We start from the raw sequence: 12,385 nt of genomic DNA on the forward strand, positions 1-12,385 counted from the left end.
GGTTACGAGGATCAAAATCCCAACCCTTGTAACATGCATCAATCTCAAGCCCTAGTAAAAAAAAAAAACAGAGAGCCAAAGGAACACCTTTATGCATAAATAGAAACGGGCTTTAACAATCAAGTTTTCTGCGGCAATATTGCCAATCGATTCGGTATCATTTTCGAGGTCGGCGTCTGTCCTTCCGACAACGACGCGACGACGCCGAATATTGCGGTCCTTCCGACAGCGACGCGACAGCGCCGAATATTATATATAATTGTGTGAAAGTGCAGAAAAGGAAGAGATGGCGGCGAACGGAGTTGGAAACGGATAGTTTAGCTTTGCTGCGAGCAACAATGGGAGTGGCCGGAACGGGCTTTCGAAGATTCAGACGAAGAAGCAGGACGAGGTGTGTCATGACGACAGTGGTCCGACGGTGAAGACTCAGACCATCGACGAGTTGAATTCGCTCCAGAGGAAGAAATCGGCGCCAACTACGCCGATCAAGGGCACTCAGGGTGCTTTCGCCGCCATTTCTGACGAAGAGCGCCAGAAACAGCAACTGTTGATTAGCCAAACGCGGTCGTTTGCAAGTGTTTGTATAACCCTATTGCCAAACGACGTAGTTTGCAAGTGCACTGTGTTTCATTACCCAAAACGACGTAGTTTAAGTCAATGTCTATTTGGGTAATTTCGACTTTTTCAAATTTTTATATTATTATTGAATAAAAAATATTGGGGGGTATTTTCGTATTTTTATCTATCCCTCGGATAAAAAGTCCTTATTTGCAATGTTTTGAAGCTAGAGGAGTGGTGTTTGAATAACGGGGTGTTATTTGCACTTTTTTAAAATTAAAGGAATGTTCTTTGCACTTTTAGTTTTGGGGAGAGAGAACTGAAATAAGAAGAGGGCTATATTTGTAAATTGCGTTCTATCACGCCTCCATACCTGCAACTGTCACCGGCCTTTGCAAGTAGTACTCCGTATTAGGTTTTTTTGCTCTCTCTCTTTCTTTTTCAGGTTAGGGTTTTATAAAATCTTCTCTCCCATCGTTCAGACTCGGAACGTAGCTAGAATGAGTTTCTCTAGAGAGGAGTCTCCAGATTGGCTGCATCATTTTCAGGTACTTTTCATTTTATCTCTCTATTCTCCATTTTTCTCTGATTTTAGTTCCACTTAGTAGATGTGTATAGATAAGAAAATTATTCACCTACAATTTCACTCTGATTCTAGTTTCGTTGTTATATAGAAGCATATAATTAAAAAAATTGTTCATGAAAAACACAAATACATCACTAATTATGCAGCAATGCAGTGTAATTCTTAATCAAGACTCTGCACTTGAACTTTTAAATCTTCATCTAGTTTTATACTGCACATTTGAGTACATATCTATGTACATATATATAAATATATATTTATATATGTATTTATAATTTTTTGTAATTATATGTGGATTATAGAAGATGTTTACTTTTCATGGACTCATTTATTCGCCTAGAACTTCTCTCCGATTCTTGTTTAGTCGTTAAATAGAAGTGTGGAGCTCGGAAAACTGTCTATGAAAGGCTAATGCATCTTCAGTTATGCAGTAATGCAATGTAACTAAGTGAAGTCTAGACACTGCACTATAATTGGACTTCTAAATCTTCAGCTAGTTTTGTTGTGGCCATTTCAGTGTAGATTTATATGCAGTACATATATCTATATATTTGTAATTATATGCGAACTATCACATAATACGTTCCCCTTTTCTTGCATTCCAACGTGCGGTTCTGATTTTACATTGCTCAGATTATTATAGTTAAGAAATAAGAATCCAAAAAACATTGATATGAAAACTGTTTGTGAGGTGAACAGTAATGTTGGTTTTCTTAAGGCTATAGATTGCTTATGCTTGGTTGGTTCCATGTACTTCACTCCCATTTTTGCCGGGTGTTGATTGCAAGAAATTACTTTGTTGAATAGGCACCTACTTCAGCCGTGACTTTGTTATCAGGTTCTGAGTCTTCTCCAAATGACAGTCCTACAAGGGAGGATAACTCTGATCCCGAGAAACCATCTCTGAAAGAAGCATCTGATCAGGATACAGTTTTTCATGAGGGTGGTGAAAAGTCTCCATCCGATAAGACTTCAAAAGCAAAGTCTCCGAACAAAAAGCTGAAAGTAAAGCACTCCTACACCAGAAAGAATAAAATAGTTAATCGCGGTAAAAGAGGTGGGTTTTATTTTCTCATGCTATACAACTCGTGTCCAGGTTTTAAATAAATATGTAACAGAACCCCCAATTAAGTTCTTATGAAGGAAATGATATGTGATTTGGTTTGAAGCTTTTCGCATGTGAATTATACTATAATTTTATCTTTATAGTTTTCTTATTCTTAATAAGTTTTTGAAAGTTGTATACCTTTTGAATTCTAAAGTGTCTGTTTTTCGGTGATGATATAGGGAATGTGGGTGATGGAAAAGTTGCTAATCAAGAAACATCTGAGGAGAATATTGACCCACGTGTAAGAAGCCTGGAACACAATTTGCCTAATTATTATTTAGTTCAATGTACCAAAATTTCAGGTATCCTTGTTGAGGTTGCCTTTGGTGCCTTTAAGAGCAAAGGAAAAAAGGAAGTCCATAATTTAGATATAGAACTACTTAATGTCCTGATCATGATGGATTTTTTTTCCTTCTAAGCATCTAGTTGAGAAAATACAACTGTCATTATTAGCTAAAATAAGCCAATGGCCCGTATTACACCAAGATTGTATCTTTGTAGCTTGGAAGTATAGGCTTTTTTCCCCCCTTTATCCTGGAAAATAATGCACCTTATGCGAACTTGAACCCTCAACCTTCCATTTCGGGAAGTTGAGGGAATACCATTTGGCTACAACCCTTGGTGGTAGCTTGCAAGTATAGTTATCTTTTTCAAAGGATCCACATATGTGTAACTTGCAGGTGCATAAACATTGAATATGTTAGTAATTTCAGCTTGAATTAGATTGATCACTTGTTTTTATGCTAGTCCATTGGTGGTTTGAATTTGAAGATTAAAGTTGGGATACCATTAGGATGAATGGAAGAAATAGCAAGGTCATTATGTCTTAAGGCAACATGAGAAACATTTCATATTGATATTATCTTCTGAAGCTTTAAAAATTGGTAAAAGTTATGCGTACTTTTGTTCCTTCTCTCTCTCTCTCTCTCTCTCTATTTTTTATTTTTAATATGGGAGTTAGGGGAAGGGAAGTGGCATAGTTTAGAAAAGGTGAAAATGATGTCTTTTAAAGTTTTACCCAGCAAGCAACTAAGGATTGAGTTCAAAAATGAACTGAGCTGCATCTTCAAGGAATATCACGATAATTGTGTATTCTGAGTTTGATGTAATTGCATGATCGTGGTGATTGATAATCGTGAAGTTGTAAGAAGAAAAAGGATTGTGGTCTGTGACTATAAGCGAGAAGCTAGAGGAAACATGGTTGGTGTTTGTTAATGACTTTTTAATTATCCAAGGCAGAAAACCTTTTCGGCATATAGGGTATGTTATAAAGTTTCCATCGTTTCTTCTGGAGCGATGGCCATATAGCAGGATCTCAAAGAAACATTATCAGGAGCTTATAAAGGCAAACAAGAGAGGCCGCTAGTGTTAGCCATGATAATAGGTATCTGAATCTAAAGGGAACTGCTATATTTTTTCTCTTTAATTTTTTTATTTGTAAATGAAGATGTCGATACATAGTCCAAAGATTTTGTCCAGATTATGGTGGAGTCTAACAGGGTACTCAGTACTGAGATTGGCTTGTCTTTTCTTTCATGATGAGAGAAGGCAACAGTTTAAAGATATTCTTAACGAGATTTCTAGGGTCAGCTACTCTACCAGCACATGTCCTTGGGGGCAAAGATCCATTTTTTGTTGGGTGAAGCACTAAGATTGTTTTGGGGTGCTAATTTCTACATTCAACCTATCTTCATATTTTTCCTATGCTTTTTGTAGATCATCATTTGCACAGGATTAAAATGAAATTGATTTGTTTTATAATTTTAAAGAGACAATTTCTTCGTAAGGAAACATGGCAAGTTGGACCAAGTTGTGGTTTTTCATGTTATCTATAGATCAACAACACCCTTATTTAGTTATGTTACCAATCGACCCTATAGTTATTCTAATTTCCTTTTGAGTTCTAGAGATTTACTGGCTTTCGACCTCTTGTAGTGTTCTTAAATGTCCCAAAATTTGATATTCAAGACCAATATGTATCTTGATAATATTAAATTGTTAAATTTTTGAGGATATTAAATTGGAATCTCCTAGTTTGCTGTCATCTTTTTCTAGATCCTAATTGCTAGAATGTGGTTGCTTGAACAGGCACCAAATCATTCAGTTTGGGCATTATCATCAGATTCTGAGTCTTGTCCTGATAATGGCCTAAAGCCAGAGAAGGAAGGTGACAAGAATGCACTCTTCATTGACAGTGGGGGAGAGTCTCCGTTCAGTGAGGCTTCCAAAAGGAAATCACCAAGAAAACGGCTGAAAACAGAGGATCAGACACCAACAAAGAAGAAAATTTTGAACCCCCAAACGAGCAGAAAAGGTATAACAGGCAGAAGGAGTGACAGATCTGAGGTTCTTGTAATGGTTCTTTATTGAATTGCAAAGATTTCAGATAAATTATTTATAAAACCTCTAATTAAGTTTTGAGAGAATATAGTAAAATAATCCTTCCATGAAACTTGGAACCACTCACACTCTTTGTAGATTTATTCTCTCTTAGTATGAGTTTTGTAAAATCATTTGATAACAATACAGGAATTGACGGTGACATTGAGGTTGCAGAAGAAGAAATTTCTGAGAAGCATATTGAACCTCATGTAAGAAGATTTAATAGTCATTTTGAAAGTGTGTTCCCCTGTTGTTTAATTTACTGAATCACCTTTGGGATATATAAATTGCAGTTCTCCTCTTCAAGGTTGCCTTTGGTGCTCTCTGAGAAAGTCCACCGTTCAAAGGTAGACAAACCTTTCATATTGGTCATGGTATTATTTTTCTCTGTTTTTGCCTCTTTTCCAGAAAATTGATTCAAGATCCTGGGTTAGTCTCAGAATGAGTAACAAGCATAATCAAATCCACTAACATACTGCAAGGTCTCACCCTGTTATTGTTGTTGTTGTTGTTGCAAAAAGAACTTGATAAAGTTAGGACCCAGGGTGAGACATTCAGCAAGAAGTGATTTACGCACCGTTGTCTGCTTCATTGTTTGGTTACTTAGCTTTTCAATGTCTTTGGGAAATCCACTTATCAAAAAAAAAAAAAAAAATGTCTTTGGGAAATCCGTTAAATGCTTCTATTTGAAGCTGCATGTATGCTACAGTAAATGTATTATTTTAGTTTAGTTCTCTCTCGGGTGCCTGCCTTGATACTGTTTATCTTTATCTCATTTGGTGTGTTTACCAACATGTTCAAATCTGTTTTATTAACTCTTGCTAGTGACAGTTTTATATAAGTTGTGCAGGCACTTGTTGAGTGTGAAGGTGAATCCATAGATTTGAGTGGTGATATGGGTTCTGTTGGACGACTAGTTATATCAGATAACCCAACCGTAAATGATGAAATGTTTATAGATTTGAAAGGTACACTCTATATTTCTTCCGTTGGATTAATGCCTTGGCTACTTGTTATGAAGGTTTCCATGCAGAGCCTCTTCTGATTTATTTTACTTACCTTTATGTTTCAGGAACCATATACAAAACAACCATAGTTCCTTCCAGGACATTCTGTGTTGTATGTCATTATTCTTGAAATTCTATATTAGACAATTGAACCTTGAACACTTATTTGCATTAAGGCTCCGTTTGTTTCGACGTAAAATATTTTCCTTTTTTAGGTAAAATATTTTCTTTTATTTTTATTTTTCGGTGTTTGGTAAAGGTCTAGGTCAAGGTTTAGGTCTAGTCCATCGGGTGGGGCTAGCTTGTTGAAAATTGATGAATAAGTTATTTTTGTTAAGTTTTAATATATTTTTTTCTTCGTAAATATTTTACGACAACCAAACACCAAAGAAAATATTTTCCGAAAAATATTTTACGCTCAAACAAATAGAGCCTAATTGCATGACATATAACTACCTCTCTCTCTCTCGTATGTACACCCAAATTAATGCAAGCAGTGCTATCATGAGAGCCCACAGTGAACTCTCTCTTTCTGCCGTAAGATGAAGAAACTCTTACCGTGAATCTCTCCATGTAATGGTTGAAACAGAGAGATCATGTAATGGTGCTTCATGATACCTTTTTCCTGTTCAGATTTAGTATTAAATGGTTTTGATTCTGTGATGTAACATAGAATTCTTCATGTTCAGGTTAGCCTTGGTCAGGCAGAAGCAAAGGTTCGTTTGTCAATTATTTGTTTCCTATTCAGTTTTTACCTTTAATATTCTTGTTCTTCTTTCCCATTAATATCAGTACACATTACTTGATTCTTTTCTGACAGTGCCCCTTTAATCTTACACTTGTACTTTATCTAAAATATGATTGGTTAACAAATCCATAGCTTTTGCTCCTCCTTGATGCCAACTTTCTTATTTTCTTATGGCTGAGAAATGAGCAAGATGTTGGAGAAATTTGGTTTATTGATTTGACATTATAGTTTTTTTTTTTTTGATCAGATAGAGGCTATCATGAATGACTTTATTCAATTGAAACCACAATCTAATGTTTATGAGGCTGAAACAATGGTTGAAGGTAGGAATTTTTTTAAGGTTCTTTTAGGATATTCTACATTTTTATTTTTTATTTTGATGGACAGTATTGCTCTTCCTTAATCATTTTGCATGAGTAGGAACACTGGATGGATTCTCATTTGATTCAGAAGACGAGGCTGAGAAGATGCCTAAAGCCATTAGTGGCCAAACTGATCAAAATGAGGGCACTGAAGAGCAACCCAATGGAAAAACCAAAGCGAAAGCGGGGAAAACATCAGTATGCCTCTTGACTCTTCCTAGTAAAAAAAATGTCTCTGTTTCATGTCATGACAAGACCTTGATTTATTTTTATATCATGATCCACTTATGATAATTTTATTGAATTCTCGGTGTAGGGTGCCGCACGAAAAAAGGGTAAGACTGCAGCAGGTGGAAAACGGCCAAAGAACACAAAAAAGAAAACTCAAGCTCCAAAAAAAACCAAGGCTAAGAAGTGATAGAGAATGTATGTATTGTTTCATTTTCTTTCCTTTTCTTTTTGCTACTTACATGTGCTAGGTAGGAAGCATCAACCTCAAATGGCTGACACCTATTCTCATAGGTTAAGGAAGAACAGTAGAAATTACAAAATTCATATTTATTTCCCAAATTGTGGTGTATTAGTTCAAGGACTGTAATAGCCCTTTTTCCTGAAAGAAAAAAGAAGAGGTTCAGATCTACACAACAATCATTTGCATTCTTTCCCAGATTCTTCCATTTTGTGTGGTTTAACAATTTCTTTTTATTTTTTTTCTCCACATGTTAGCCATCAGGAAATCTGCCCTCCAAATTCACCATAGTTCATGATTATACCATTGATGATTAATATAAGATGGCCACTTTGATTTACAAAGTTTGATATAGTAATTTAGCCAAACCTAGTTAGTTATGTTCACGGGTGAAATGCTGATATGGTTTTTTTCATTAATTTATTGCTATACCATCATGGTGATGTTCTTGTCCCACCCTATGCTTATGGTTCGGGAATTTTGATACCATTCAAACTGGATCGTAAAACAATTGATTTATATCATTGCATTATTTTTAAGGATGGAGTACAAGTCTGAAGATAGTCTCTATGGAGCTTGATAAGCTTCGTTGGACTTGACTTGAGAATTTTTTGATACATATTCAGCTCTTCCGCTAGAATTAGAGCTTAAACTTTCTTTCTTCAGCATCCTCTCCAGTCAAGGTGCATTTTGATTCTACTTTATAAAAAAAAAGTGCATTTTTGATTCTATTCTACAGCCTTTCTATGAATGTAAAGGTGTCTCATTCAGCATGTATAGAGGAATAAATTAAAGATGAAGATGATGATTGACAATGGAAGGGGGAAAAGAATGTTTGAGGAGGAAACCACCCCTGCAACCTCCCCGCTGCTGTGTTCTTCCGCTGGTGGAGCTGTAAGTGCACCATCTGATCTCTTCATTCTGCATTACAACAAACACTATTGTTATCATCATTATTTTTGTGCATTGAGAAAAAGAAAAGGGGATCATTCTGTATAGAATTTGTAGCCATTGCCGAAGAAAAAGAAAAAACAGATGGCTCGGAGATAAAAAAATGTTTACCCATTGCCATTGGGATAGTCGATATTGGGGCAGAAGACGATGGCATAATCATAAGCCTTGCATGTGAAAGTGCTTGTTCCATCATCGAATGCATAGCTATAAGCCCTTGGACAAGCTCTCTTGAAGATCGTTGAATAGAATGAGGGCCGGCATGTGTTCGGGTTGGCAAACTCCCCGCTGCAGCAGTACTGGTCCAGCCCAAATGCCTCACATGCACTCTTGCATCCAATTACTCCTCCTTCCTCTCCACCATCCTCACCAACCACTTGAAGTTCTTTTGGACAACCTGTTCTAGTTTCAGAAGATTTGGTTATTTCACGAGTAGATGTGTATTAACAGCTGTGAATCTAATTTTGCTGCATAACTAGTAAATTGAGGTCATACCCATGTTGATGTCCGAAACACAGCCGGTGACATTGCATGCACCGTAAACCCCACGGGCCGCAGCAATGACCGGCAGATTGTAACCGTCGACGATGCTGACGTCGTAGAAATCTCTCTCATTGCCTGCACCAAGGGTTATCTCGAAGAGTGATGCAGGAGGAGTAGCCCCCATGCCGTCACACTCCAACCTGCCCCCGCAGTCCCCTGTTTGACACGAACCAGCTCCGAACTCATCAAATGAGCAGCCTGTTCTTGCCCAAATCCGACCCGACCATCCTGGGACTGATGGAATTGTCACACTTTGGCCGGAATCCAATTGCAATCCTGTTGTCGGAAGTTGTGGCGTTCCCGAACCGGCAAGTGTGCCGGGCCATATAGGATGTGGGCAGTTATTAGTAACAGTGAAGGAGTAAGCAGAAGAGTACGAAAAGAAAGAAATGAACTGAAAAATGAGTAACATGCATGATGTTATAGTCAGCATTGGGAGAAAAATGTTGGGTTTGGAGGTTTTCGGTTTCTGAGAAGGGTATTGCTACATATCGTACACAGGAGAATCTGTGATTGAAACACAAAAGTGTTGGGTTGCTTTGCTAAATCTCTCAGCCGCAAGATCTTGCTCTAGGGTTTAGTATTTCATTCTATATTCATGTCCTCTTTTAGAAGCAATTCCTTTCTTTAACAACTGCACGGACAATGTCGAGTGACAAAAAAAATAGAATTATATAACGCAAAGAATACTCTTAAAATTGAATTATCAGCGTATCAATCAGATAGCTTGAACGTTGGAACTTAAGTGCACCCGCTCAAAGCCAAATATTTAATCACAGAAAGTGGGAGAGAGAGTGGGCAGACGTGTCAAGCAGGGATGCCGCACGTAAAATATTTTTTTTATTTAAATAAAATATTTTTTTATTTTTATTTTGTCGGTGTTTGACAAAGATTTACGTTGAGATTGAGATCAAGTCCATTAGACGGGGCATGTAAATTAACTTATCCAAAATTTATGGATAAATTATTTTTGTTAAATTTTAATATTTTTTTTCTTCGTAAATATGTTAGGACAACTAAATACCAAAAAATAAAAATATGTTGTAAATTTTTTTTTTTACGTCCAAATAACTAGAGACTTAGTGAGAAGAATTGCACGACTTATGTTAGAACTAAGTGTCAAAGAGAAGGACATGGCATAATAAAGTATAAATACATAAAAAGTACACCATAAAAAAATTACAATTTGTGTGTAATATCACCACGTGGCATAGTAGAGTATAAGTACGTAAAAGGTACACCATAAGCAAACTACAGATTTGTGTGGTACACCATAAACAAATTACAGATTTGTGTGTGTAATATCACCACTTTGCATTTATTGGAAGCTTTTACACTATTCAATTTTTTTTTTTTTTTTACCCTTCTTGATTATTTCGAGAAATTATTAGGTTATTCAGAACTATTTGACACTTGATAAAGTACTAATTTAATAAAAATCAATGTTAAGATTTTTTTAATTTTTTTATAATATATTAATATATTCTTATGAGACATTTTTTTAATTATTAATTCACCAAGTGTCAATAGTCCAAAATTATTTAATAATTTTTTTTTTTTTTTTTTTTTTTTGATAATTACACTTAACCTTCTTTGTCGAAGCATTCTTAAGGGGGTGGGGAAGCTCGTGGCTCCGTCCCTACCTGTGAGTAGTAATGCTTGGTGGAATTTTGGTGCGAGTCCGATAAATAGGATTCAACAAGGTTTGTCAGTAATAAATAAGATTCTCTCTCTCTCTCTCTCCCCTCTCAAAATGAATTGCCAAATTTATCATTTTATACAAGAATATATCTCAAGTCATGATAAAGTATGACAACTCTCCGTTACTCATACCGATTAATTACAGTAAGAAAAACATAGAAGAATAAAATTTAGGTATTATTACCAATACATGGTGCTCAGGTTCATATTTATTATTTGTGGAGGTTAAAGTCATGATATTTTGAAAAAAAAAAAAAAAGATTGACCAAAATGTTAACGTAAATATAAAAAAATACTAATTACCCTTACTATTAATTTTATGTATCACTTTTGTGCATGTAATTACTATTTTTCTACATAAAGATACCACTCTTATGCATGTAGATACTACTTTTTGTGTACACAGACATGGCCTGTACAAAAAATGGTACCTATATGCACAAAAGCAATATATGAATAATTTAGATAATAAATAATGTTTTTCCATGTTCATATTAGTATTTTGGTCAACTTCATTTTTTATTTTATATTATAAATCATGACTTTGACTCCATTAAATAATAATGAATATGAATCCATAAGTCTATCTATATGTAATATTCATAAAATTTAACGTGCAAGCAAGATGGACCAAAAAAAAGTTGTTATGTATGTATATATATCTCTATATTATTTCATATCCATGTTTTCGGTAACACCGGGTTCGTACCGTCCACAAATGGGGCAGAGAGGTCTTATTTATAAGTACTACTAATACTATTATTTATGCATTTATTCTTCTTCTTATACGCGCAGGCACATATATATGGCAGCTTCAAGGACAAAACACCACCCTGTAGTTAGTTCCGGCAGGGCATGTAAAGGTGCTTGTTTCATCATCCTTGGGATAACTATATGCATCTCTACACCTCTCCTTGAAAAACCTCGAGAAATTGGTCGGTCCACACTTGCCGGAGTTGCAGCAGTACTCATCGGTCTTAAACACCGTGCACGGGTTGTTACAGCCGCCGGCAGCCTTCAACTCCCTCGGACACGGCCCATTGATATCCGCCGCGCATCTGATAGCTCGGCACTTTCCGGCTGCGGCCCTTGCGGGGCTGAAGTCCATGGCCACATTGAATCCATCGACTAATGAGATATCGAAGAAGTCGAGGTTGTTGAATTGGTTTAATGCATATTCAGCTAGTGTGTTTGGTGGTGTGCCATAGGCTTTGCATTGTAGGAGTCCACCGCAGTCACCGGTCTCACAGCGGCCCTGGCCAGCTCCATCGAAGGTGCACTTGGTTCGAGCCCATATGCGGGCTTGTTTGGTGCCGGGGCTGGCGTTGATGGTCCAGGTTTGGCCGCGGTCGAGTTGGCGGCCACCGCCTGGCACGGCTGCGGCCCAGACTGTGAAAGGGCATTGGTTTTTGATCTCAAAAGTGGCTGCGTGTGTGGAGGTGGAGTAAAAGGGAGTGATGATGATGAAGAAAAAGGATAAGCATTTTGAGATATAGAAACTCATGTTGAGAGAGAGACGACAGATGGGTTAATTAGGGTTTGGAGTGTTGTGTGAGGGAATGGTTTGGGACCTTTTGGGATTTGTATAGGGAGGTTTGGGGAGATAGATGATAAGATGATAAATGTTGTTGAAATTTTTTGTAGGAATGATGTATTGTTGTATTGTGGCTTGACTTGACCATTTGACTTTGAAAGATTCAGTTTTGAAATTAAGGAAGCTGATGGTTTTGATCAGTGACGGATCAGAAATTTTTTTTAGGGGTCGTTGTTGAAGAATAAAAAATATTGAATATGAAGATAAATTTTTTAAATAAAATAATAAATATAAGAATTTAATTTTTTTTGTGACTTGTTTGAGTCAAATTCTTTGATTTTTTAACTGTGTTCGTGCTTTCTGGATTACTATGAATGTGGGACGCGATGACACAAGAAAGTCGATTTATTTTATTTTCTTTTGATCTAAAACACAA

General features: G+C 36.4%; 3 protein-coding genes across 3 annotated transcripts; 1 reads left to right on the forward strand and 2 right to left on the reverse strand.

The window, feature by feature from the left end:
• The first annotated feature begins 904 nt into the window (after positions 1–904).
• On the forward strand, positions 905–7,399 carry LOC132271505 (DNA-binding protein BIN4). Its single transcript, XM_059772895.1, has 12 exons — positions 905–1,106; positions 1,952–2,201; positions 2,432–2,493; positions 4,341–4,566; positions 4,782–4,843; positions 4,928–4,981; positions 5,485–5,602; positions 5,707–5,753; positions 6,331–6,357; positions 6,637–6,712; positions 6,810–6,949; positions 7,068–7,399. Exons 1-12 carry the CDS (start codon positions 1,059–1,061, stop codon positions 7,167–7,169), a joined length of 1,212 nt encoding a protein of 403 aa, XP_059628878.1. The 5' UTR covers positions 905–1,058; the 3' UTR covers positions 7,170–7,399.
• Positions 7,400–7,718: 319 nt separating this feature from the next.
• LOC132271506 (pathogenesis-related thaumatin-like protein 3.5) lies at positions 7,719–9,277 on the reverse strand. Its single transcript, XM_059772896.1, has 3 exons — positions 8,667–9,277; positions 8,283–8,568; positions 7,719–8,141 (listed from the first exon to the last, which is right to left on the reverse strand). Exons 1-3 carry the CDS (start codon positions 9,145–9,147, stop codon positions 7,988–7,990), a joined length of 921 nt encoding a protein of 306 aa, XP_059628879.1. The 5' UTR covers positions 9,148–9,277; the 3' UTR covers positions 7,719–7,987.
• Positions 9,278–11,009: 1,732 nt separating this feature from the next.
• On the reverse strand, positions 11,010–12,061 carry LOC132271507 (thaumatin-like protein). Its single transcript, XM_059772897.1, has one exon. It carries the CDS (start codon positions 11,917–11,919, stop codon positions 11,230–11,232), a length of 690 nt encoding a protein of 229 aa, XP_059628880.1. The 5' UTR covers positions 11,920–12,061; the 3' UTR covers positions 11,010–11,229.
• Positions 12,062–12,385: the final 324 nt, after the last annotated feature.

The sequence above is a fragment of the Cornus florida genome, unplaced genomic scaffold (assembly GCF_030987335.1).
Source record: "Cornus florida cultivar Cherokee Brave unplaced genomic scaffold, ASM3098733v1 CherokeeBrave_3.0.0_Hap2_Chr08, whole genome shotgun sequence".
Classification (NCBI taxonomy): Eukaryota; Viridiplantae; Streptophyta; class Magnoliopsida; order Cornales; family Cornaceae; genus Cornus; species Cornus florida.